Here is a 27,775-nt window from a genome sequence, read left to right as displayed (position 1 = left end):
GCTTCCAATTTCTACTCTTTGTAAACACACACCTTTTAAACAAATTGATTATTCACTAAAAATGTTTACCTCCATTCATTAGTTACTTATATTCAAAACTTTATTCTTTTGGGTATAAAAAAGAATCCAATAATTTGAGTTGATTATTTTAACATTACATTTGGTTCAAAAATGTGTTTTGAATAAGATATAGTCTAAATATAATTATTAGGTAGTATTCAATTTCAAAGTATGAAAATATATGTTAAATTTCTTTAAAAATGAAATGATTAAAAATTTTCAATAATAGAAGATAATTAAGGATGCCACACATAAAAAAAAAAAGAGTATTTTTACTCAATTATACAAAAATTAGCCATGAGGAGCAACATCACATGCCGAAGAACTCTATTAGTATCGATTACTATATGCAAATAAATTAAGTGTTATCAGTGAAAATACCTCCCCACATTCAAAATATCTAGAGTTAATGAAGAATTAATCATTTGATTCCCATTTTAATTTGCAATAGAATAAATGCCTCCATTTCCATTTCATTCCAACTTTATATTGTTGGTTCATAGGAATTTATAACATCCATTTTTTGTTTTCATATTTCTAAATCATCATATAATTAATCGTCACTTTCGTTTTTGTATTTGTTACTATAGAAGATAACATCGATCAAGAATTATTATTATTATTATTTAAAAAATATGGATGGGAAATCCATTCTTTAAAATATATTTGATTTACTCGTAATAGATGCTACACATATAGATAGTGTTTTCATCCACTCATCACATGACACGTGTGTTGAATAATGAATCGTGATATAATTGAATGAGTGACCATAATTTATCCACTCAGTATATATATCATGTGTTGAGTGAATAAGAACACTACTCATATAGATAGCATAAAATAAACACACTTTCGACATTGACAAACAATACCGAAAGCCAACTGGTAATTGGTGAAATAAAGTCACGAATGATTTGGTGTTAAATTCAATGTATATATGATTATATTCCCTCATATATTCTCAAGAGATTGAATAGAACACAGTTGAAAGCAAACTAGAGAATTTCAACACTTAATAATTTTTTTATTTTTTTTAAAAGGACATAAATTGAATTTTTCAAATAATTTTTTTTAACATAATTTGTTTAAAACATTTAAAATACTTGTTTTTTTTTTTTATGTAATAGTAATTGGTAAAGAATAAACATATGCATGGAAAGGAAAAAATGGTGCATGTAAAACAGCAAATATGCGCGTGTTATATAAAGAAATATTCTTTTTTTTTTCCTTAGAATTCATTGCACCCAAAGATATATAAAGCTGTCGCTTCACCTTTTTGGAGACCAAATTGCCATTGACTAAATGGATTTTAGGATACAGGAAACAAAAGATAACTACAAGAAATAGCCATATTTGGCACAGAACGTCCTTGATAAATATTCCTCTCTTTTTTCCAATTTTATGGAGTGATTTTCCTATATATTTATTATTACTGAGTTTAATATTAATATTTAGTGTATAACATTATTAGTAATAACAAGAGTCTAAAAAGGAGAACAAAATAACAAACTACAGAATTAGACGTCAAAAAAAATATTTGGAAATCGAAGAAACGAAACCAAGACGACAAAGATAGTTAAGAGTCGTAAAAAGATATGTACCAAAATCCATATATAGTAGCTATTGTTATGTTATATCATACGATGTCACACATATATTTTGAGTACGACAATAAAAATTGAAAGGGAGAACTGGGGAACCCATTTTTCGTGGCCTTTATAAATAAAAAAAAAAAAAAAAAAAAAAAAAAAAAAAAAGCAAGATTCTTGCCGCGAGAATATGGCCCTCTAGCTTTAGTCTTAGTACAGTTTAGAGATTCTGATGTTCGATTTCTCAAGAATCTCACTTTCCTCCCCATTCACTCTTTTTCTCTTTCCCTTTTTTTTTTGCCCTGCATGGAATAGCATTCCCTTCTCATTTCTATCATATTATTCTTTGTTAAGTCGGGTCAAATATTTCATTTTTGTAATAGCTAAAAAAATTCTTTTTTACACAGTACAATCATGCATTGGTCATTCCAGCATAAGTTAATTTTAGCTGGGTAATATATTGATGATTGGATCCTCCATGTAATAATTCTAAAACGCACTAAGATTCTTTTTAAGTATTGCAAACTATATAGTAGAGAAATTATTATAGAAATATGAAGATGAACAAGAAGAATTAAGTAAAAAAACCGTCTAGATGTCGCCTAAACGTTAGGCGATGGGTGATCACCCACTGTTCCAACATAAGTTTTAGCTAAGTAATATGATGATTGGATCCTCCATGTAATGATTCTTAAATGCACTAAGGTTCTTTTTTAAGTATGGGAAACTATACAATCAAACATAAGAATCTCCGAAAAAAGAAAGTTTTCAAAGGAAAGAATACAGGCCTAGTTCTAGATATTATTACCTTATATTAAATAAGAGGTAGGGATAGAATAGTTATTATCTTCGTATATATATATAATGACACCTAAAATATTCCAACTCATCTCACCGAAATAACATATTAAATGAACAAATAGAGGAAAAAAGTATGATATGATAATTCCTATTCTACTTCAACATTCCATGTCTAATTGTTTTAGTATGTAAAATACCTAAAAATACTATTGACTGGATTGTGTATGTTTAACAACGGCAAATGGTCGTCTTGAGTTTGAGACGAACTGTGATTTATATCAAACCACTTATTTTCTTTAATAATCTTTCAAATATTTAGTTCGATAGTGGTTATCATCGGAATATTAGTCTGCACAACCTGATGGCATTAACAGACAAACACAAATGTTATGGGGGCATGAATAAAACCAAACCATCCCTTTCTTTGCTCATACATATCCACATGCCAGCAAAAACTGTTGAGGAATTTAGCTTTTACCACTTTGCATAAAGGTTCCCAAAGATTCCTCCATACTGCGTAAAATATATGAGCATATCATGATCAAACGACCCTTCCTGAAAAGCTTGGTTGGAATAATGCACAGACAGTGTTCAAGAGAGTAATATTATTTAAGCCCGTCAAATCATTAGTAATCTAATGGCAAGCAATAGTAAGCGTATTTTAATTTCTCGATTATCTGATTAACAATGCTGTCAAACTAGGCACAAAAATCGTGCCCCTTTTAGGTCAAGTGAAGGGCCCGTAGATTTTGAGGAAGGGATGACCTTCAACAGTTCGTATCTTCTGTTTTTCTATCTATACTCCTTCTCCAACTTGTAACCTCTAAATATTACCAAATACTTCATTTTCTAATTTTCTCATTTTCTAACATACATACATATAATAAAATAATTACATGATGTATTGTTCAAATAAACTTAATTAATTTGATAAGCTTGAAATAAATTGTATAATATATTTTTTCATTTTCAAACACACACATGTAATTTAATCTGACTGTTTACCTAGATTTCTTATCCAAAATGTTTTGACTATAATTAAAGTGTCATTTGTAGCATTGATGTAAATCATACAAATTGAATAATTATTTACGATCAAATGAATTCATCTAAACGTGGTGTTGCTTTCTCAATTGAGGAGGACAAACTCATCGCGGTGGCTTATCTTGATGTCTCACAAAATCCAGTAATTTGTATAAACCAATCACACGATAGATTGTGGTCACGAGTAGCAACTACCTACAATGAACATCTCATTAGTGAATCAATAGAGCCTCGTACTATCAAGGCCCTCCAATATCGTTGGTTCAACATAAACAAGATTGTCTAAAACTTTAATTTATCTGTTAGCCAAGTGAAACTTAGTTGTCCAGGTTGTGTTTCTGATAAATACATTGTGAGTAATTTATTGTGTTGATATACTTATGTCAAACTATATTTTTTACTTTCTATATTTAATACAATTCATATCTGGTTATAATTGGAACAAGCAAAAAACTTATTTAAGCAATCATTTGAGTCGACTTGGAAGTCAGATCATGTTTAATCGTTACTTAAGGACCAAGAGAAGTTTAGGGTATCCAACGCCGTTTTACCTAATTTCATACCAAGTCATGAGAATATTGACTCATCCCAGTCTGAATATTTTCCTAACACAGAATCTCCAACACCAGATTCTTCAGGGCTATCTTGATTTGCTATAAACCTGGATGGAGATAATCCATCAGGGAGTTATCAGCGTCCAATTGGCCTAAAAAAAACCAAAGCCAAAAGAAAAGATAATTACGAACACTTGAAAGACATTTGCACCATGGTCAAATGTAGTGAGAAAATGGTGGTTGTGTTGGAGAATGTGGAGGTCCATCAACAACAGCTCGTTGATGTTGAGAAACAAAGGAACATGATAATAACTTTTAAGGAAGAAAATAAAACACTAAAGATAAATCTCATGTGCGTTAATGAATCAGTCCGACGTCTGTGTACACTTGGTCAAAGAGCAACAAAAAATTTGGTAGAAAAAACTAAAAAGTAGCTAGGGGAATGGCTCCGACGGGATTTATGCACCGTTTGGACAACTCTTCGGAGGAACTTAGCCATCCGGGTCCGACCTTCCAGAGTACTAGCGTATTGTCATGATTTCAATGAACTAAAAATGTGTTTATTTTTATTGTTATGTTCTCTTTTTTTAAAAAAAATTATTGGTGATATGTCATTTAGTAATGTCTATTTTTCAATGTCCAAAAATAACACATGTCTATCAAGTTAAATTAAGTCAATAACAAGTATTTGTAATAAATTTTGTTATGCATTTTTTTTTGTTTATCATATTGTTCATTATTTCATTCGGTGTTTGTTATAATTAGTAAAATTATAATTAATTAATGAAAAAATAAATTAAAAGAGATAAAAAAAAATTAACAATAAAATTAATTAAAAAAATTATAAATAAAAAAATGAAATGGACCAAAAAAAATTTAAAAAAAAAAAAAAACAAAGGACTCTTTTGCAAGTTTCAATGTAGTGCTCGAAAATGGAGAGTGCAAATAAAGGTGGGTTGGAGGAGTTTCCCTCTATAATGAAGGAATCGATCTCTAGGAAGGATGGAGATGCCCTGACAAGGATAAATTTTACAGTTATATTTTTCATTTGAGGTGGAAACAGTCTGTATTCTCTCTTGGTCGTGTCAATGCCACGATGCATTTAGAAGTTGACAATCTTTTTCACTCACAGAGATAAATTTCTCCATAACCTATAATGAGTTGCTTACTAAAAGATTGTCATTTACAGTAAGAAAGAAAGCATATTCACGCAAAAGAATCTGCATCCCAATAAAATTTTAACACAAAGTGAAAGCAAGTGGTCTTATTCTTGGTATGACTTGTCACGCTTCTGTCCGATGCAAGTATAGAAATAAGTACAATCCCAGTCATTTTCTTTTAAAGGGGTCCCAACTATTGGGACCAACTTCTTTATGCTATGTGAAGAATTTGAAAAGATCTTATTCTCCCCTTTCACTCTTTTATGAACCGTGTCTTGCTTGAATGAATAAGTACCAAACTTACTGAAGGAGACAACGAAGAATGTATTCGTTCTGTCATTCCTGACCTTCAAATGAAGCCAGGAAGCAACATCCCATTCCCCTCACCCTCACCCTCACCGCAAAATGAATCTAATTAAATCTTTGAGAACACATGATATTTCTACATGATAGAATGTGAATGTTAAGTTTTTTACACACAAATCATCAACTGTGAATCAAAAGTTGAAATATGCATGTACAGTCACTTACAACGTGGACGACGTGACATTCCATAAAGAACTGCTAGCAAGTGTATGATCAATCTCTCTTCACACGCGTTTTTTAACCCTTGGAAATAAAAAGAGAGAGACAGATAAACATTCCAATGCTGAGTAGATGCTCCAGTCAACAGATTCTTTCTTGTTAAAAAATTTAAACGGTTTTGGAACATCATACAAAGCGGATTCTTCCAATATTCACATCAGAGGGAACCAAATTCCACTATTCATTCCAGGAATAAGGTTCCTAAACTTTGCCAGAAGACGAATATGGGTGACTAAGGTGGATCTATTCTTGTACACACTGTAAGGTATTAAGCGGAAAAATAGCTAGTTCTGGGTAAGAATAAAAAGGGAAACTAGGGGAGAGGACCCCACTCACAGATGCTTAAAAATGAAAGGACAACATCTCTTTTCATGTCCTTGTGAAGATTGGATTGAATCTGATTTTCTGTTGGGCCAGTGCAAGATTCTATGCTTCCCTTGCCACTTCTCTATCCTCATCTGTTTATAAGCATCCCCAAGCACAGCTTCGGTCAAAGAAAACAAGTAACGAATAAGAGCATCACAATTGCAAGACAGCAAAAACATACTTCACATTAAAAGTATATGAAGATTGGCATTTAAACAGTGTTGATATAGTTCTCAGGTACCATTATTATTTTTTTTCATTTTAATCGCTTCCTTTCAGCTTTGACATGGAGTTGATCATAAGAAAATTGTGATATTTAGGAAAGAAAATGTACCGCCAACACCACAACCAAGGAAAGATCATTCAACCTTCCTCGAGAATGTCAATTCCGGCTGAAAGGCATTTGTTCCTTCATGGTACAAATGGCGCTGGAGATTCAGGACTTGTGCTTTCAACTGATGCAAAGCCAAGACTTAAATGGACTCCTGACCTCCATGAACGATTCATAGAAGCAGTGAATCAACTAGGTGGAGCAGAAAGTAAGCATATCAAATGTACCAAGTTCCGCAGCAACAAATAACATGCTCTTACGTTCAGCTAACAGTGTAGTTCCTTCTGTGCAGAAGCTACCCCAAAATCAGTTTTGAAACTGATGGGAATTCAAGGACTAACCTTATACCACTTAAAGAGTCACCTTCAGGTTAATTCTAAACCAAGAAATTTCACTCTAAAATTCTGCAGAACTATACTGAGAATTAACATTAACATGTGAAATGAAGTTCTCAAGTTTCTATCATTTTTTCTGCCAGAAGTATAGGCTCAGTAAAAACCTCCACGGACAAGCTAATATTGGAAATAACAGAACGGGTAAGAATTACAAAATTTCCAGTAAAAACCAATTGAAGATAGTATGCTTATTGGTGCAAACTGATTGCAGCAACAGGGGAAAGAATAAATGAAGCAAGTGCAACCCATGTGAGCACTCATAACACTGAAACCCAAACGACAAAGTATGAGCCAAAAAAACTTTCATGATATTTGTTTCTTTATTTCAGTTATATGTACTCACACAAGCATGCAACTTACATTTTTATTATGTGATTCTTGTCTCAGAAACTTGCATTTAGGCGAAGCAATACAGATGCAGATTGAAGTGCAGCGAAGGTTACATGAACAGCTGGAGGTAAAAAGACAATAGATAGAATCATGCATATAGTAAATAGTGAATACAAGTTATAAATCCCTCACACTTGGATATGCATCTTGTCATTCAATAAATAAAATTCCATTTTGATGTTTCCCACCATGCTCTACCTTCTTGGCACATACACTGACAATAAAACCCAACCCTCGAGCAGACAGTATTATTAGAGCTTGTCATACCACATTTTTTCCAACATCTCATCTTTGATTACAGAACGCATCACAGTACAATCAATATTTCAGGCAAATGATTACAAAGCATGTCTATTATTGATTTGATATCTTTTAGAATGGCATTCTCTCACTTTTTCTCCCCCCTGCTAAATAGTTCAAACTTAAAATGCGTAGAAATTATATATCTTTCACAACGTTGAATTTCTAAGCCTCCGTCATAACAAGTTCATTTCCACATGCATAGGTGCAGCGCCATTTACAGCTCCGGATAGAGGCTCAAGGTAAATATCTGCAAGCCGTGTTAGAGAAAGCACAGGAAACCCTTGGAAAACAGAATGTCGGAACAATAAGTCTGGAAACTGCCAAGGTTCATTTATCTGACTTGGTGTCCAAAGTTACAACACAATGCCTGGATTCCGTATTTCCCGGAGTGAAAGAGTTGTCAGATTCGTGCCTACAGCAAGCACAAACAACTCAGCCAGCAGATTGTTCAATAGAGAGTTGCTTAACCTCGTGTGATGGTTCTGTGAGGGACCAAGAAATGTACAATATGCCAATGGGATTGAGCCCTATAAAATTTAGAGCGCAGAAGGAGACAAGGGAAAATGACAATGAGCTAAGGAAACCTGAAAACAGATGGCACGAAGACAAAAAAGAAAGCAGAGGGTTTTTCCCCAGGGCAAATGACAATGCACTTGTCTTAGAAACCAAGTCCAGCAATTTATCAATGAGCATTGGATGTCACGAAGGAAGCAAATGGAATGGTGGTAGCAACTATTTAGAGAACAGGTTTAAAGCGGCAGAAACAAATATTAATTTTTTCAACAAGAATACGGACAATGATGGTTTAATCAACTCACACTCTCACAAGAAATCGCCAGAGTCGAAACTTCCGTTCTTTTCTAGAAAATTGGACCTTAACACTGGTGATGAAAATGATGGTGTCTCACACTGCAAGCAATTGGATTTAAATGGCTTCAGCTGGGGATGAGAGACAAATTTTGCAAGAGCCACTGCTTGAGAGTCAAGATCCATAACAAATAGAAAGTGATATTAATGCCAAAAGACCATGTGCTTTCATTGGTTGAGAGGGATAGTCGGCCAAATAAAAAAAGCTCCAGCAATTTGCAATGATAAGATTTGTGTTTGTGCTTGCCCAATATTTTTGTAGTAACGTTTAGAAATGATAACAGCACAAGATGTTTCTTGACAATCTGTGATCGATTTGAGGTTACAAAAACAGACTCAATCTATAATTCTACCAAACAAGCAAAGCCTGTTTTGTTAGCTACACAAACTGAAAAGAAAAGGATATAAGTTTTTGAAAGGAGAAATTTCAATATTGAGAGTGGAAAAGAGAAAAATGCAAAAAAATATTTTGATATCGTTCATTGTAGGACTCTCTCACCTATCACACACACAAGCAAAATAATGCAAATACGATACTCATGGTCAACAGGTATAACAGTACAGGTGTTGCTATTCCACCAAATTGAATAATTAGAACCCCAAATAATCAGGGAAACACGTGAAAACTTGTTGCAATGGTTGGATGATACGAGAACTGTATTGTTTGCGATCTACGACTGTTAACACCAGAAAACACAGATACAAACTTGAAATTTAAAAAAAAAAACATAGATACATGAAAATTGTCGCGAATTAGCTCCTTTTGGACCGTCTTGAAATATAACAGTCCCTTTCAAAATTTATATGGATTGAAAATGAAGAAATTGAAATGCATAGCAATTCCATCAATCAAAACTCATCGAGTCAAACATAATACTTCACCATCTGAATTTCTTTCTTCTTGAAACCACATTTTTCATAAAACGGTATGTTTTCAACACTGCAATCAAGAATCATCTTGTAACAACCCATGGCTCGAGCATGATCAGAGAGGAAATCAACAATTCTCTTCCCCAATTGCTTACCTCGAACAACAGAATCCACCACCACATCTTCAATATGCCCAACTTTTCCACAATTCCTTATGAATTTCTTCTCAATAAACACACTCCCGGTGGCAACAATCATACCTGAATTACAGTCCTCAATCACGCATATAACATGTTCATCCCCACAATTAGCAAGTTCATGAAATCGTTCTATGAATGCCTCATGGGATATGGAATCACAAACTGTCAGCTGTTGAAGTAATTCAATGAAGCCTTTGTTTTTGTCCATGATCTCTAATTTTCTTACCTGAAACATATCTTCTTCTACCGAGGAGTTTGTTGTTTGCATCTTTTCCTGCACCCATATACATGTACTCCTAAGCATTAATATAATAAAATCCCAAGTAAAAGAAACAGTTCCAGACCGCAAAGTTTAAATCTTGATTAATTTGAAGGAGTAACACAAAATTCAAATCGTTTAGGTTCGAATTAACTCCATTCGGGTACCCAAAATATAAGGCATAAAAACATCCAGACAAAAATTGGACATCCATATCATAAAACGGCGAGAAAAATACACAAAAAAAAAAACTAATAACTTAGTCGGGTAATTTTTTCTGTGTCGATTTGTTGTTAAAATAAATTCCAATCATCAATTGAGTCACAAGTTAGCGAGCGTAGAGAAAAAGATCGAAACCGTATAGCACAGAGCCGAATGGACACAGCTTCAGTGTGTCGATGCTAAAAATGTCAAAATCAAGTGCGGAAAAACAAGAAATACATCAGAAATTGATATGTTGAGAAAAGATTCGGATAAAAGATCTGGAACATGGCGGAGATACTACAAATCTGAGACATAATTATTGATCAGTTGCATAACACTCATGTTCCAAGATTAACAAAGCTAAAAGATTACAATTCTAATGTTTATGGAGATAGCAGAAACATACAGAGAGCGCGATCGGCAAAACGTCGTCGTTGCAACCTAGGTATCCAAATGTACAGGTTTGAATATAAAGCTATACTGGACGACAACTGTGGATCTTGGTTCTGTTACTTCTGTAGAACTTGTGTGATGAGCTATGGAGGGATCAGAGGGTTAAAAATTCAAGTTGAATTTTATCAAAAACAAATAAATAAATTGAATTAAAAAATATTTAAAAAAAATAATTTAGCAATAAGAGTAGAGAAGGTGAAAATATGTTATTGGTTGAGATTTTTATTATTCACTTTAATAATTATGCAAATTATTTTTTAAAAGTATATACATTTTAAATTAATTTGATGAGAAATTATTTTAATTTAAAATATAATTGATTTACATTATTAAAATCAACTTAAGTTTTTTTATTTTTTGAACATATATATAATTGATTTTATGAGTATTTAAAATATTAAAAGTTGATTGAAACAAATACTAGCTAGAAAAAACAATCAAATCGACATATTCATTCGTAAAACACAGAAGTACTAGCACTATCACACTGAAAAAGCTACGCTACGCGGGTGATTTTCATTCGGTGTAGCACATGAGCAAAATGCATGGTGGATTCGTATAGACCTCATGTCCGATGCACGGTGGATTTTTACCCGATGTGGTACGCCCTTTCTCCGCATATCACAATACACACTACAGAAGCTGCAAGCTTGATCTTAATGTACATTATATTTTTAAAAAATAATTAATAAAACAAGCATGAAACATCTTTTGATTTGGAAAAAAAAAAAGAAGAGAAAATAATGCATATATTAAAAGTAACAATCAATATTAATTTATAATAGTTTAGTTTTTATTTATGTTTTATTTATATTTATGAGTGTTAACAAATTTAATGATTATTTTTTAGTAGTTTTTGACAATCTAATTTAAGAATTGAGAGTCATTAACAAAATTACCTAAAAACAACAAAGCTTACTTACTATTATCAACTTATATTAAAATAAATAAAAAGTAAATATAGAAAGTATTTATAAAATAATGAAGTGTAAATATCATTATCTTTATCTATATTATATTATAAAATATATCATTAAAAACTAATGTTCCGTGTTATTTACCTGACTAGCGTGGTTTGTAAACTACTATATTAATATAAGAATTTACCCAATGTACATCAAAAAACAGCAACCGCGAAATGCGACATCATAACACTATATATCATCAGAAGCCCTGAATTAGGCCAATCCTCATTTTTTTCCTAACAAAATCAAACTCACAAACTACAAGGGAGAAAGTGAAACTATCATTTTACAGTGGCTGATAAGAAATAGAAATTGTGCAGAAGTATTTTCCATTGACGTAGGATTTAGTTTTTAGTCCTTTCGTGGCCAATAGGTCAATTCGTTTGCTGTTATAAATCTATATATAATTTCAACTTCTTTTTTTTTAGAGTGTTTATACTGTATACAACTTAATTATTTAGAAATATATCTTATACTTCATGATCAGTACTAATTGTTCATCCCTGATTCCATCTCCTCCGGATCGTTGGCACGCCCTCGTTGGAAATTCATGGGAATTTTCGATTTCAAGCTGTCGAACAACAATTAGTGAAAAAAAATTACTTACTTAGATTGTTTAGGGGACCTCGTAAAATTGGACATTCGGCTATCGGTGAGTGAAGTAATGGATTTCGATAATCTTTTTTTAGACAGGTTAGACAAATTAAAACATGGGAAGTTTGTTCCAAAAACTGTGCAATATCAAAGTTTAATGGTGTGTTAAACTCTTAATTGTGCGCGAATCTGACTACATGGAATTGACTGCCATGTTGTCAAGATGCAATCTTTTTTTTTTTATCAGGTTTCATGATATTAATCGAAAGAATGATGGAGATTGACTTGTTTATGTTATATTATCATATGGATTTATCAGGAAAACACTTACCCATCGTCAAAGAATGCATCTTTTTCTTTGTTTGTTTTGTATTTGCACATCACACAACAAGAAATATCACACGCCAGAGAAAGTGAAAAGTATATAAGAAAATGAGTAACATGCATTCCTCGAGAATTTGATTAATAATTTATCTTCACCAGTATAAAAGAAAATGATTTTATTTCTTCAACCCGAAAAAAATGGACGAACTCACAATCAACAACTATTCTCTATTCTGAATCGGGTAGAAGTAGCTCTCCTGGCTTCTTCAATCAAAGCTGCTCTTGCAGACATGATGCTACTGTTAACCAGACTAGAATCAAACGCCGTGCAATCGGTCCAATCCTTGAGCAAATCTTCCTGCCCCCACATATCCGGTATCCAAACCCGACCCGCTACCTCGACCCGGTGCCTCTTCAGCCTCTCGCGCCCGCTGCAACCCTCGTGATCTGTGGTTTCTTCGCTGTAATCTGGTGCAATGATACTCGTGATTTTTGGCGCTTCCTCCTTGTCCTTGGTAAATCTAGCGCTTGATGGTGAAGACGGCAACGTCAATACCGGTGGATGAAATTGGTGAGTAATTACTACCTCTTCATCCGACTTGATCTTCTTCAACGAAATCGACTTCTCTAGTTTGAAATCATGTGGATCCGTCGTTGCTCGATTGGATCCAGGAATTTTTTCCATTTTTTTGCGTGAATCAATTGAGATCTTAAGAGGCATGCTAGCGGATTGTTTACCTTTATGCATGGGATCGAACAGATTTGAGATTTCAAGCCGTGCTTACGAATCCGAATGAGAGAATTTATCAAGTTCGTGGGAATGGAAGGAGATTGCTTATGGGAACGAATGGGAATGTCTGGTTACACGTCAATGGAAAGTGTTACTTTTTGTATGGTAGGCGACAAGTCTACGTGTCTTTTTCTGAGATTTTCGATTCCAATTTGTGTGGTTTCATTTTCTGCTGCCTTTCGATCTAATTTGCTACTTGTTCTTTGTCATCACTCGTCATATTGAAATCTCTCTCTCGATTTTTATTTATTTTTAAAAAAAATTTTACTTTTTCTAAAAATACTATATTATCGAGAAATTTCTATTTTAGGAAATTGTAATTGGGTAAAAATTCTTCTATTTGATTTATTAGAATTAATATTCAATTTGGACTAGGGATCAATAATCATTCCCTCGTACTCTTATCATCATATAAGTTCAAAAAAATTGATATTGAGTCATTTAAGACACTTATCATTTTACCGATAGCTATAACTAGTAGTAACAGTTCAAATTAAAACTTTAAAATTGTATTTGACACTTATCCTTTTACCGATAGCTATAACTAATAGTAATATTTCAAATCAAAATTTTAAAATTGTATAACAACTCAAACACTACGTTTTGATTGCTCTATCAACAACGAAAATTATTATACGAAACATATGTAATTTTCAAATTTTTTTATGCCTAAAAATTCCTTATGATATGAGTTTGTCATAATTCAATGTATATTTATACATTTAAATTAAATATCAAACCCCACAATGGGACAAACCCCTTTGGAATTTTGTGAGCGAGGAAAAGAGAAAATGAGACGTATTTTTCATTAGAAAGGATTTTTTGTGGGTGTGTGAGGTTGATGTTGATCTGTATTTATTGAGTAATTTTGGACCAATAATGATAGGGAATTTGATTATATATACAAGAATATAAGAGCATTTGTTGTTACAAAGCTATTGCATAGATACACCAAATCATTAAATGAAAGATGTGACTTGTTTGGAAGCAAACTTCACCGAGATATTGTCGAAAAATGAATTTAAAAATTATATGTTTTTATTAATAATAATATATAAATTTACATTATTATTATTAAAATATATACAAATGGGCAGTGATGTTTTTGCATTATCGTTTTGGCTCCACCACTTTAAATTTTCCTTCAATTATTTAATTAATGTCTTGAATTACCTACCTACCTCGCAAATTGTCCCACAGGCACAACTAATTAGGTCCTCCCGACTTGACTCGCCCTTCGGTCGATGTATCTTTAATCTAAAGATTTGGTATGCTTGTTTCTAGAAATTTCTTCCATTTAACTACTGAGTTTCAAATGGACTAAAATTAAATTTTATACACATTAGCATCAATCTGTCAAAAGTTTCATTCATTGCTAAAAATATGATTCAACCATCATATTATAACCATTATCTAAAATGATGTTACCTATATTGCACTCGTCTTTCTACGATCGGATGCACATTGGTCAAATTTATATCGATCTCTATGAATTTGAATTGCACTCCTTGTATTTAGTACAATACAGTTCGAATTGTTGCTCGAGTTTACTTTCTTTCCAAAGTGATATCAAGGTGAACATGAGGCGAGGCGAGGCTTGTAAGGCCTCTACCTCAGGCCCAATAATCTAGGGGGCTCCAAGATTTTATTAGGGTGTATGAGTTATTTTATAGTGGCTCAAATATTATGGTATATTTTTACACAAATTGTGGCCAATTATATATAAAATAAATGAACTTTAATTTTAAACTCAGTTGAGAATACGGGTTGGTATATACATATAAAATAATAGGTTTTTACATTATTAATTCAATTTCAAAATTATAAATTTCTTAATTAAGAACTCTTCTTTTCGCTTTTCACATCATCGTCTACAATATATTTTCCCCTCCATCTCTCACCTACATACGCCATCTACCCCTCTTTAAATTTTTTTTTATGTTGCTATTTTATGTTTGTTTAGATTTTTATGTTGCTACTTTTTTTTTTTGTTTAGACTTTTAGAGTAAAATATTTTAATAATAATATATAGTTTATTTAATTGGATTGAATTGTAGATTTGTAGAATAATACTGGAGTGCGACGAATTTTCTTTTAAAAATAGTTGATATTTACAAATCACTATTTTTTGAGAGTCTAACTCATTAACGTGAAAAAGATTTTATCGAAGAAAAGTAATTAAAATAACAATTATAGTTGCTAATGAAGAAAGAAATTTTTTCAAGTTGAAGTTGATCAAAACTTAACTCTGATCAACACTATCACAGAAAATACTGATTTGATTGGATATTCTATTGATAGAGAAGAAAATAGTTGAACATCTTGACTATGAAACTTTAGTTAATATTTTTGCTGTTAAAACTGAACGATCTCACAAGTCAATTTCTCATGATTTTACGTTACAAGTTATAGCAACCCCTCATATATGGTAGCTAAAAAGCTGTTGGGTTAATGCATTGTCATAAATCCTTGAATGCGAATTCCAACTAGCTCAATGTCTTAAATATTAATCAATGACATTTGGTCTAGATCCCTAACTATACAAGTACTGATAAACCTTCATGATCCATTTGTTGTTGATCCATAGACTTCTGATTTATTACTTAGTCTGAATGGAAACAATTAATTTCTACGGCATTGTAATTGATGTATAATGAAGAACAGTTTGATGGATTAACTAACTGAAATGGTATGCCGAGTTAGTGCCTATATTCATTACATTTGCTCGCTTTTGAGTGTACATATACATGTGTGTGGATGTGCATGTTGGGGAAAAATTATATACATAAGTATTGATATTTCAGATCTATGCGTTTTTTCCTTGATATGATTCTTCAGTTTATTTTCAAAACTATTTTTTTTATAATGGGGATGGAGAATATAGAACATGATAACATTCGATCCGATGAACATAACTCATATATAGATAATGTCTATCATTTTCTGTTTATATTTTAGTTATCATAAAAACAATATGTTTCTATATATTAAATTTTAACAACCTATCAGATATATTAAAGTCCAATAGCCAATATTTTAACCAATCACTTTAATTTTTGATTTAACTTAATAAATAACTCATAACGCGTAGTTGTTCACATATAATTTTATATGATCCAACAGTGTATGCATGTGTTGGTGCACGACAAGAAAACATGATTTTGTAATGGAACCAGATCAAACCTAATAAAAAATTGATCGCTAATTTGATACTAGAGATGTTAAAAATTAATTTCGTCTTAAACAATGCAACGCTCATAATTTTCCGAAAATAATGCTTATTTTTTTAAAAAGGGCCGAATCTTAGAGACCGAAACATGCAACTCAGAACATAAAAATTATGCAGATCTATTATTAGAAATAACATCTCCATAATTCATAAAATAAACTCCTCAAAATCATCATCCCAACAAATAATATCATCGAACTATTTATAAAAAATGACATTCCATATATAATATAAAATCCAAAATCCGTAATCAGTCAAGTTGGTAGAGACATTCAACTTGAAAGACGAAACCCAAAATTTGTAATCAATTACGACTTAACCACGTTACATAAAAAGTCTAATTCATCTTCGTAAAAATCACGTAGACACAACCTACACGACAATTTACTCTCGAAACAATCGAGGCTACTTCAATAAGAAGACTCGGGATTTTGACTACTAAAATGAAAGGGATAGTTTACGCCACATATACACAACAAGACTTGGGATCTTGTTGGAGCCATCTCCCAAGCGACGTGCATGCAACACCTGCACACAACCACGCGGGACAACCCAAAACCGAGATTTATAATATGGTCTTTTTTTTTTACGAGACAAAAGACTTTCATTCATTACAAAAATCAGCGAAGTACATGTTCATGAGATCACCAAGGCATGTCGCTCTCTCTATCCACACAAAAGGACTATCATAAAAGCGAGAATGCTTAGCTAATACATGCGCAATCTCGTTTGCTTGTCTACGAACAAAATATGGTCTCTTAATAGTGACCGAAGTGAGAACATTCCATTTGAGATCATAATATAATTTTGAACTCGTCTAAAATACTTTTTTGTGCAATGTATTTAATTACATAAATGAACATTTTTTCATTAATGAAAATAATTTTTTGATTCATTAATGTAAAACAATTTTTGATAAAAATATAATATTTTGTGATATTTTTTCTTTAATATTAAACATAATTTATATCGAAATATTTTAAAATTATAAATATATTATGCTCATTTTATACATTATGTTATACGACGTGTGTGTCTCGACGACTAATATCAATAATATTTTGTTATTTTTTGAATAATCGAATGTTAGTTTTTTTTTTTAAGAAGAATTCATTTACATAACTACTACTTTATGAAATTAAATGTGTAATTTGAAATCTCCCCCTACACGAGAAGAATTCATAGATGTTGACGTCGGGTACACCAGCCTGCACGTATACACCGTCACTGCGTGTATTTAGTCACCGTTTGAAATACATTTGTCTCGCATAAAAAAGCTTGACCGTTTCCATCCCAGCCCCCCACCATCCAGCGAATCAGATTCCTGCCTTTCGACCCTTTTCTTCCTTTCACGAGAGATCGTTGCCTTTTGATTCTTGTACTACTTGTTATTTTTTATACCATATTTACAAGATTGCTCGATTTTGTTCGGCATCCGGATTTGTTGTATCGGCGTTTGATTCTTCTGGTAACTATCTCCGTTTCATTTATTTGTTTACTCGTAATTGTTCCTGATTCATTAATAGGAATGAGGGCTATACTGGTGTTTGTGATTTCTTGAAGCTATGATTCAGGATTAGATTCGGAGAAACTTGATGGCTCTATTTGATTGGGGATGAAAATTTATGCCTTTGGCAAATATTCAGGAGATAAGGGGCGTTTGATACTGTGCTTTATTATTCTTTTGGTCTGAATTGGATAATTAATTTGTTTTCCTGAATATTCAGGGTATTGGATCATTCTTGGAAACTACTGGGTTCAGATGGAATATTCTGAACTTGCTCGAAAATATTGACTTCGAGCAATACAGGAAGTTGAGGCAGACTGTTGTGAGCTATGGTTTGATGCTAGGTTTGAAAAACCTGATTAGTTATTTTCTGTATTCGGTCAATTTGGCCCACGCCTTAAAAGTTCAGCGATTTGACCGAGTTTGGTATAATATAGACTTTTTACAGTTCTACACTTCCTTGTTTGATTTCACATGGAGTTTCTTCCGGTTGAGGTCGTTGGTAACATATTATCACAGCTTGGGACTGCTCGGGATGTTGTTATTGCATCTGCGACTTGCCGGAAATGGCAAGACGCTTGGAGGAATCATATCCATGCACTTTCATTTGATTCAAGTGATTGGCCTTTGTATCACGAGTTTTCCACGAGTAGACTTGAGATACTTATTACTCAAACAATTCTCCAAACCAACGGACTGCAGTCTCTTTCGATCATTATGGACGACGTGGATGAATTCTCTGCTGCCCCTGTTATTGCGTGGCTCATGTACACTAGGGAAACATTGCGCCACTTACGATATAATGTAAGGACAACTCCCAACATCAGCATTCTTGAAAAATGTGGTAGACAGAAGCTTGAAATCTTAGCTTTGTCTCATAATTCTATTAACGGAGTTGAACCGAGTTATCAGAAATTGCCTTGCCTGCGATCTCTTTCTCTGAGTTATGTCAGTATATCGGCTTTGGATCTGAGTCTTCTTCTTACCATTTGTCCCAAGATTGAATCTCTGACCTTAATTAGTCTCGATATTGTCATGTCAGATCTGCAAGCAACAATGGACCTGAGTAGTAACTCGTTAAAGGATATTTTTGTTGAGGCGATCAGCTTGGATAAATTTATACTGGAAGCTGATAGCTTAGAGAAGTTGCACTTGAAAGATTGTACGCTAGAAGTTTTCGAGCTTGTTGGCAAGGGGATGTTGAGATTCTTGAAGATTGATGATGTTAGTGTAATTCATCTCGATATTGGTGAGAATGCTGAGAATCTGGAGGTTGTGGATGTGAGCAATTTCACAATCATGTGGGCAAAGTTTCACCACATGATCTCACGGTCACCGAAGTTGAAAAAACTTAGACTTTGGGGTGTTGTATTTGATGACGAGGATGAGATTGTTGATATGGAGACTATTTCTTCATGTTTTCCATTACTGAATCATCTATCCCTGAACTATGATCTTAAAGAGGCGGCGGCGCAGTATGGTTTACAAGGTTCGTTTGTTTTAGATAATGTGATTTTGTTGGAACTTGGGTGGACGGTGATAAGCGACCTTTTTACAATGTGGGTTTCGGGACTTCTTGAAAAGTGCCCTCATCTCAAAAAGTTGGTCATCCATGGGGTCGTATCAGAGACCAAAACCCACGAAGAGTGCAACATGTTAGCCAACTTTACTTCATCTATTGTAAGACTTATGCGGAAATACCTACACATAGAGGTTGAATTTGAATATGAGTAGCTTTGTATGGCACAGGAGTTTGATGTCAAGAGTGGATTCTTCCTAGTGCCCTCAGTTTGGTCTTTCCATGAATTTTTTTTGCATTGAGAGAAATTTAAACTGATTGCATTCTTTGTGTTCAAGTTAAAGCTATGTTTGTATGTGCTACTATTTTTTGTCTATACATTCTCGAAGTGCGAATTGCACTGCTTTCATTACGCTCATAAATAATTCTTCCTTTTCATGTCATTTGCAACTCATCCTTGGATTCCATGTAGTCCAAAAGTTTGTTCCAAAGTTATGAGGTGGAATGGATTCGGAAGGTGGCAATCTACTTTGCTTTGTGTTAGCTGGAAATCCCAACAGAGTTGTAGATTTCAGATAGTTTTTACCACTTAAATTTTTTCGACAGATAAATAGGCTTTGGCTAAATAGGTTGAGCCTAGTGACTCGCACTCACTTACACATCTATGCAACATCGTTAGCATAATTGGGCGAAGAATGTTCAGACCTTGTATCCTCGTAGAATTTTTCCCTCGTATTGTATTGACTAGTCGTTTTTCTGTGAAAAGGGAGTCATGTTTTGTTACATAAGGCAACTCTCCTCTCTTTGGATTTTGAGAATGGTGGTATATCCCGTGCATTCTTGGGTATTGAGATTGTCGAAGTTTCAAGGACACCTGTATGATCTTGGGTTTTCTGCTTGGAACAGAAATGTCAAGCAACAATTTTTCCAGTCATGTTTTTACTCTCAAGTGTTATTGACATGTCTGTAATTGAGAAATATCGAATATGGAACATTGTACCGCCTTTAAATGGTTACTTATCAATCTCAAGCAAAATTCGATTAGTGTTCGTAAATGTTTTAAAAAAATGATAGTGCATTTTTCTTTGTGCATGGGCTGCCTATTTTGATTGACGAATCATAGATGTTGAATCCATCGGACCATTTTCTTTTGCAATTCATTGTATGGCTTTGTTTTGTGGAAAATAGTTTCCAAATATAATAGAAAATTTTGAAACAAAAGATAATAGCTCTACTCTACTAAAGTATAGTTTGGTATATGAGATAAGAGAGGGATTAATAAATAATCCACCTTATCTTATGTTTGATACCTTTTTAGAAAGTTCATGATAATATCATGGACCCGTAATAAATAGTTTTACACAAGGATAATGTATCCCTTTTAGGACATGTGATAATTTTAATTGAATGATAAAAAACACCACAAATGACTTAATTGCCATCGATATATAAAAATCTTAAACTTTATCGTTATCTCATTTTACCGTCCCATCAAATAAATATTTTTATTTATTTTTATATATTATATAATATGATAATTATATAAATGAACTCGAGATAATTATATAAATGATTTTTATAAATCTCAAAGAAATTATTAGTATCGCTCGATTAACCTTAAAAATTGATATTTGATTTGACTCACAAAATCAAAAGCTCAATTATCATATTATATAATATATAAAATTAGGTAAAAATAAATAAATCATGCAAGCACTGTCGACGCATGAACAGATAAAAAATATGAAATCAAGCAACAACTTTGAAATTATAAAATTTATTATGATAAGGTTGATTTTGTCATTACAATCTAATATATAAATTTAATCACTCTTATTAAAATCATACCAAAATTAAATATAATATCCTACATCTTATATCATTAACTTATCCTTATATTATATATCACACGTTTATCCTATCATGTGTACTAAATTATGCCTAAAGGTCTTCTCCATCAACCGGTTGGGTGATCAAGGTCAATTTTATATTGGGCCTCAAAGTGACGGCCCAAAGCAAAGTAACGCATTGTACCAAATCGATTCAGCCCGTCCCTATAAAAGATATCAAGCCCATCTCAAAGTCGGTGAGTCTGATGCAACTACTTTTTCAGTCACTCCTCAGTTCATTGTCGCCTGTGGATCCCGTCGACGGCAATACGATGGTGCCAATGGAACGCCAAGGCTACGACGGCGTGGGTGATGACATCACAAAGTCAGGGGCGGTGGCTGCGTGCACCGCGATGGCGGTGTTTTACGTTGCGATTCTCTACTCGCCTACGCTGATTCTCCGATTACCTCAGCCAACCTCTTTCAAATCCTTTATGGTGCGACGTTTCGTATGCGCAGCAGTTTCCTCGATCGTCTGTCTCGGTTTTTGCTCCCTAATCCTCCCTGTGAGAACCTTCTATCTCTATTCTATTCCCTGACTTTTTTTTATAGAAAACCTATGCAGCTCAATGGTTTTGAGGAATGTGTTGTTAGGGTTCAGAATCTGCGACTATGATTGATTAATTGCTTCTTGAAATGAAACGGCGGTGGCTTTGGTATACATATGCCTAGCTAACACTCTGTTGCTGTCCTCTTTGCCAAAGTTGACCCCCCGCTTGTCCAAAATTCGTGGGTATGAGAGGCAGAATAATGAATATTTTTGTACGGTCTAAAGCTACTTCAAGAAATATATGAAATTTTTGCACACCAGTTTCGAACTTTTGGCCCCCTGATTGCAAAACCATGTTTAGTTGGAGGTGACGTTGTCGATAGTTTTATATTTTAATCACCATTATGGCAGTTTACTAGCTAATTACCAAGTCTGTTAACAACTTATTTTGCAAAACCATGGGATATTTCTTGCTTGAGTTATTATCTAATAACATCCTTTTCTTTTTTCATAGATAAGGAAGTGGAATGCATCACTTCTATTTGGTGTTTATGGCATCAGGCCGGATCACATCGTGAGTAATTTACTGAAAAACAATATTTGATGTTAACACAATTCAATAAATTTGGGTATGGGACTATTTAGCGAATTATACTCTTCTGTGATTCGCAGATTGAAAAGAGCGACTGATTACTTACTGCAATTTTATATATGAACAGTGGCAAGCTTTGATCTATCCCATTTCACTGACTTCCTGCATGTACATGGGGTCCTTTGTGCGGAATCTTTTTTCAGTACTCGAAGCAAGGAACAAATATTTGGATGTAGGTGGAAATCCAGCACTCTTTTGCAAAAACTTTCTCCAAAGGTTCATCAATCAAGCAGCTTCAATCGTCTCCAGTATTTCATCCTGGCGTAACTATTTCGTGGTTAGTGTCCTTGTTTGCATATTGCTGTGGCCTTATGACAGATGTGAGTCTTGTGATAAAGAAAAGTTGGACTTATTTATTCAATTGCATCTAGAATTTAGTAGATTGTACTCTTTGTCAAACAATTCAAAGGGTAAATAAGTGCCTGATTTTGAACATCAGTTCCTTGTTAATTTCAATTTTTCCTACTTATTTTGCTGAACACGGAAAGGAGTAAGAGAACATCGATCTAGTGGTTACAGAGCTGAGAGTCATGAATTTAATGTTATATGTACATTAAAGGCATTTCAAGAAGCTTTATGGATCTCTGTGGAGTTATTTGTTTTGAGATAAAAGAGGTGGTATGTGGCTCAAATTAACATTTCTTAAGAACCCAGGATCACATACATTATGAGCTTCTTGAGGATTTGATAGATGATAGTCAAAGCACTGCTTCGGTCTATCTCCTTGCATAGAAGAAAGTTTTACCTCTCGGTTTTGGCTATGTTAAAACTTTGATATTGCTCCACCTTCTTTGAATAGGCACCACTGACGGAAGAACTGGTGTTCAGAGCTTGCATGATTCCTTTGTTACTTTGTGGAGGGTTCAGCACTTATGTTGTCATATTCCTCTGTCCTACTTTTTTCAGTTTAGGTAAATGTATGAAGTTCATATCAGCATATTCTTAAACCTTCTTGATCAAGAATTTGTATCTTCCTAGAGTACGACTCAAGGTCTTGTGGAGTGAAGGGGTGCTATGAAGGGGAAATGTCTTCAATGATAACACTTACTTGTCTTTCCCCCCATTACCCCAATGACTTGGCCTGATCATCTAAATTATGCTGCTATTAGGACATGCTCTTTATCACAATTCTTCGTCTTTCTTTCCCTGGAGCACTTGGCTAACTTATGGAAGTTGGTGGGGGTAGGTGTACTGTGCTTCACTGCTACTGGCATGGTGTAGGCGTTCAGGCTCGCTGTTCACTTATATCCTCCCTCCAGTATTTATTGCATTTATACAAATTTCAAGATTCCAATTGTCAGTGCTCGTTGTTTAATACAAAACTAAATAGAAGTAGTGAAATGTTTTTGTTTGCAGCTCATTTAAACCACCTTTTGGAGTTCTATGTCCGTGAAGACTATACCTTTCTCAAAGCTTGTTCAGTTGTAGGTAATTTGTTGTCTATTTACTTTGATATTGCTGATGCATGAATTCAAATGACCTGGCAGAGTGATAAAGGACGAGTCTTACATCGAGTTTTGGATTTCTATGAAATGGTTGAAATGTAGCCAATTGCATCAATGAAGATGTATCTTGTTTCATAATCTTAGGTGTGTTTTTAGCACTAGGGGTATAAGGTCGGACGAATTTATATTATCATCTTTCTGATTTTCAAGTTTGAGTTTCCATTTTTAAAATGAATCAAGATATATTTTAGTAATGCCAGTTGCTTGTTATCTATATCACATGTTCAGGTTTCCAATTAGGCTACACTGTCATATTTGGGGCTTATGCATCCTTTCTACTTATTCGCACTGGTGAGCCATCCTTCCTGAATGAGATTGCATGGAGTGCATCACATTACATTCCCATATTTCTTTCAACTACTACTTGCCATGATTAATGCATCTTAACATTTGCTAATGGCAGGACATTTATCTGCTCCACTGATTGCTCATATATTTTGCAACTTTATGGGCTTGCCTGCAATGTTTTCACGTACATCTGGTATGTCTCACTCTGGTTGTTGCCAACTTCTATGAAGTAAATTCATGATTTTGGATTTCTTTATAACTGAAATGAGTTTATGACAAAACTCTAGTACAAATCGAACCTGTTTTTGTGATATCGGTCTTCTACCTCAGAGCGTCTTTTATTACATGAAATTTGAAATTTTTTACTTCGAGTGCTGTCTCAATGTATGTAAATTTTATCTTTCCAATTGGTATTCCTTATTTATTGTTCATGTCAAATGGCTTGTTTTTTTCCCAGGGATGGTGAGTGTGGCATTTGTAGTGGGAATGCTGGGATTCTTGTGGCTACTTTTCCCATTAACGAATCCCCTTTTGTATAACAATATAACAGAGGATTGCAAGTGTTGGCATAGATACTGTACTTGGAGCTAAGACTCAGGATTTTGAGGCTGTATTGTTTTGTAACTTTATAGGGCAAGTTTCTTGTATCATGTTTAGGTTGAAGTGATATATCTCCAAAAAAATTGTAATTTTTATATGTTGATTATTCTGTACTATTATTTCTTATAAATATTGTACATACATGCCCATGTAGAACCAGACTTGGTATGTTATCTTGTAAAACCAGACTTGGTATGTTACTGCCTGAACATCATATACAGTGGATACGACTGCATGGATTTTCAAAAACCATAAGATAAAACATGATATCAATAATTTGCTTTCGTTGTTTACAGTTTGTGGACACTCGAATATTAAAATTTGTCGATCAATATGTTAAGATATTTTTTTAAAAAAAACCATCAATCTTACTGCACGTGAGATGAAAGGGAATACTTGTTTATTTTTTAGTGCGATTTGGAGGAGGAATGCTGTAATTTTTTTGTAGAGAAACATCCATTTAATGCAAAAATAAGATTTAACTTTTTAACAATATTAATTAATTATTAGCTCCACCAATCCACTGCCTGACTAATAAAGTGGATATTAAATTTAGTCAACGTCTTTGACTTCTTCCCATTTTAATTCTCAACGCTCGAATCAGAAGGGATTTGAAAAGGTCGTACAACTTATTACCAAGTACACACAGATACATTTAAGTCAAATTCCAAGATATTAGAGATGCCCATAATCGATGTTTATCTCAAGATAACGAGATTAACTTAATATTTTAGGTGCAATTTTTTAAAAAATATTGTTTTTTAAAATACGTTAAATCACCCAGTTCCAGTGACATACATGCATTTGATAAATCTGGGCAAAATTTGTGTCACGTGACAAATTTTGACGTAAATTTCTTCGATTCTTCACTTGCATAGACTGCATTCAAAACAATAAGCTCAAGTTACTGCATGCTTGCAATCAAAATTTCCTTAATTTACGTTTTACTGCATGTCGTAATAAAAACTTGCCCAAAATCTGTTTTTGAATCATCTGAAAATATCCAATATTCTTTCATACAAAAGGATGCAAGTGGAAAGTTCGACTGTTATGTATTGTATAAACTTCAATATTTTTTAAAGTTGTCATAAAATATATAGTCTAGCTTCAACATTGTTATTTTTACTACTAGATCTATCTATTCTATTTTATTAAAGTTGAGGACATCATAATAACCATCTAGGAAGGACATCAACCTTTTCTTCCAACTTTACCCTTATATGATATTAATATTACACTTTTTTTGTTTTGTTTTTTTTTTAAATTTTAACACACATTTTTATTTTTAGTTTTTTATTTCAACAATTCAAATATCAATTTAGTCTCTCCATAATTTGTCAAATTTCACTTTATTCAATTGATAATAATAATAAAAAAACAGTGTAACTAGTGTTAATTAAGTCTCGAAATGAAGTTTGTATGTAAAATTTGATTTGTTAATGATTTTTTTGTGTGAAAAATAAACCGAATCTATATATTTGAGAGTGATAAAATATAAAATTTCCGTCGACTTAACAAATTTTATGGGCCAAAAACCCAAAATTTTCTTCTCATTAATTGTTCGATCGGATTCCTCAAATTGACAGGTACCAAACGCACTTAATGAAGCAGTTGAATTTAGCCAATGCCACCATCTTCTCAATTGGCCAAGTCAAAAGCATCCTCACACAACCCAACCCTATATATACAACCACCCTGAAAACCCCACGCCCAACACAGACACGCCAAAACTCGGAAAATATTTACAGAAAGAAAACACAAGAAATATATAGCCAACCATGCCCGGAGCAAATTCTTCGCCTGTGGCATTTGCAGAGGCAATTTTGTGGCACGGTTTGTTGTTGGTTGCATTAATGTTGATATTGAGCAGCTGTGAGTCGAGCGGAGGAGGAGAGCTTTCGGTGCAGGAATCTCCAGTACTGCACGACATGATGCTGGGGAGGCCATGCGACGAAATCTACGTCGTGAGAGAAGGGGAGACGCTGCAGACTATATGTGAAAAGTGTGGGGATCCAAATATTGTTGAAAAGAACCCGCATATTCATGACCCGGATGATGTGTTTCCGGGTTTGGTAATCAAGATCACGCCTTCAAGAGGTACACCACTTAAAGTTAATTAGGGTCATATATAGGAAGGGACAAAGTTAGGTAGACAAGAGAGCTCATTTTTCCTGGGAAGGAATTCGATCGGATCGGATTGGAGATCAGTTTTGTGTAGGGTTGTATTATTACGAATCGAGTGGAGCCGAATACGGTAAATTCTAGTTATGTAGTTCTTTTCGGTGTATTATACAAGAGCATGGTGTGGCTTAAATATCCAAATGAAATTCAGGGTAATTTTTAATTTGTCTAGTTACTTTCTTGTTTTTTACTGTGATTTTCTACAATTAACTTATTGGTAAAGTAAAAGATTTTTCTGGCTAATCACATGACGAGTTGGGATCATACCAACTTGAGCTTTGCACTTTTATATGCTAAATTAAGAATATTTTTTTAGTAAATATTANTGACGACCTTGTGAGTTGTGATCAGATAAAATTGAGCTCATAAAAGCCATACTCAACCGGTTCATCTAGCAAAGTAAGACGTATCTTTTTATCCACCACCAATTTATTTGGGCCTTCTAGCAAGAGAAGACCCAATGATTTGGGCCGCCTTAGCCGTAAACAAGTAACAAATTTTATGAGAAGCAAACAAGTATCCATTCCATTTTGACAAAAACTTGTGTGAGACGGTCTCATGGATCGTATTTTGTGATACGGTCTCATGGATCGTATTTGGGTCATCAATAAAAAAATATTACTTTTTATGCTAAGAGTATTACTTTTTATTGTGAATATCGGTATGATTGACCCGTCTCACTGATAAAAATTCGTGAGACCGTCTCACAAGAGACCTATTCTTCCATTTTTAGCGACCCAGTTGAGAAAAATAAATTATTTCTCTTAAATGGATTTTTTTAAAAAAAATTATGTTGTGTACGTCGTAG

The 27,775-nt window shown here is 33.5% G+C and overlaps 5 protein-coding genes across 13 annotated transcripts in view; 3 read left to right on the top strand and 2 right to left on the bottom strand.

Moving 5' to 3' along the window:
• Positions 1 to 27,775, bottom strand: part of LOC140961457 (ubiquitin-conjugating enzyme E2 variant 1D-like) — a 92,494-nt gene that overhangs the window by 48,731 nt on the left and 15,988 nt on the right. The window lies entirely within an intron of this gene.
• On the top strand, positions 5,772 to 8,665 carry LOC140961458 (myb-related protein 2-like). Of its 2 annotated transcripts, none has more exons than XM_073419981.1 (7): positions 5,772 to 6,399; positions 6,483 to 6,701; positions 6,786 to 6,862; positions 6,972 to 7,029; positions 7,106 to 7,172; positions 7,276 to 7,345; positions 7,784 to 8,665. In XM_073419981.1, exons 2-7 carry the CDS (start codon positions 6,491 to 6,493, stop codon positions 8,528 to 8,530), a joined length of 1,230 nt encoding a protein of 409 aa, XP_073276082.1. In that variant the 5' UTR covers positions 5,772 to 6,399; positions 6,483 to 6,490; the 3' UTR covers positions 8,531 to 8,665. The 2 variants fall into 2 exon arrangements, with proteins under 2 accessions (XP_073276082.1, XP_073276081.1); XM_073419980.1 differs by having other exon boundaries at positions 5,835 to 6,399; positions 7,100 to 7,172.
• Positions 9,169 to 10,516, bottom strand: LOC140961459 (glucosamine 6-phosphate N-acetyltransferase-like). Of its 2 annotated transcripts, none has more exons than XM_073419982.1 (2): positions 10,388 to 10,516; positions 9,169 to 9,792 (listed from the first exon to the last, which is right to left on the bottom strand). In XM_073419982.1, exon 2 carries the CDS (start codon positions 9,784 to 9,786, stop codon positions 9,313 to 9,315), a length of 474 nt encoding a protein of 157 aa, XP_073276083.1. In that variant the 5' UTR covers positions 9,787 to 9,792; positions 10,388 to 10,516; the 3' UTR covers positions 9,169 to 9,312. The 2 variants fall into 2 exon arrangements, with proteins under 2 accessions (XP_073276083.1, XP_073276084.1); XM_073419983.1 differs by lacking the exon at positions 10,388 to 10,516 and adding an exon at positions 10,037 to 10,174.
• LOC140961770 (F-box/LRR-repeat protein At1g67190-like) lies at positions 17,586 to 19,771 on the top strand. Of its 7 annotated transcripts, none has more exons than XM_073420465.1 (2): positions 17,586 to 17,804; positions 18,292 to 19,771. In XM_073420465.1, the coding sequence occupies exon 2, from the start codon at positions 18,318 to 18,320 to the stop codon at positions 19,575 to 19,577; it is 1,260 nt and encodes a 419-aa protein (XP_073276566.1). In that variant the 5' UTR covers positions 17,586 to 17,804; positions 18,292 to 18,317; the 3' UTR covers positions 19,578 to 19,771. The 7 variants fall into 7 exon arrangements, with proteins under 7 accessions (XP_073276566.1, XP_073276565.1, XP_073276560.1 ...); XM_073420464.1 differs by having other exon boundaries at positions 18,281 to 19,771; XM_073420459.1 differs by having other exon boundaries at positions 17,911 to 19,771.
• Positions 21,435 to 24,995, top strand: LOC140961426 (CAAX prenyl protease 2). The gene is made up of 8 exons (XM_073419934.1): positions 21,435 to 21,757; positions 22,256 to 22,315; positions 22,461 to 22,670; positions 23,193 to 23,304; positions 23,750 to 23,821; positions 24,127 to 24,189; positions 24,302 to 24,379; positions 24,644 to 24,995. The coding sequence occupies exons 1-8, from the start codon at positions 21,458 to 21,460 to the stop codon at positions 24,775 to 24,777; spliced, it is 1,029 nt and encodes a 342-aa protein (XP_073276035.1). The 5' UTR covers positions 21,435 to 21,457; the 3' UTR covers positions 24,778 to 24,995.

The sequence above is a fragment of the Primulina huaijiensis genome, chromosome 16, assembly GCF_012295235.1.
Source record: "Primulina huaijiensis isolate GDHJ02 chromosome 16, ASM1229523v2, whole genome shotgun sequence".
NCBI lineage: Eukaryota > Viridiplantae > Streptophyta > Magnoliopsida > Lamiales > Gesneriaceae > Primulina > Primulina huaijiensis.
Note: the sequence above shows the minus strand (reverse complement) of the source record. Positions and strands in the feature narration are given on the sequence as shown.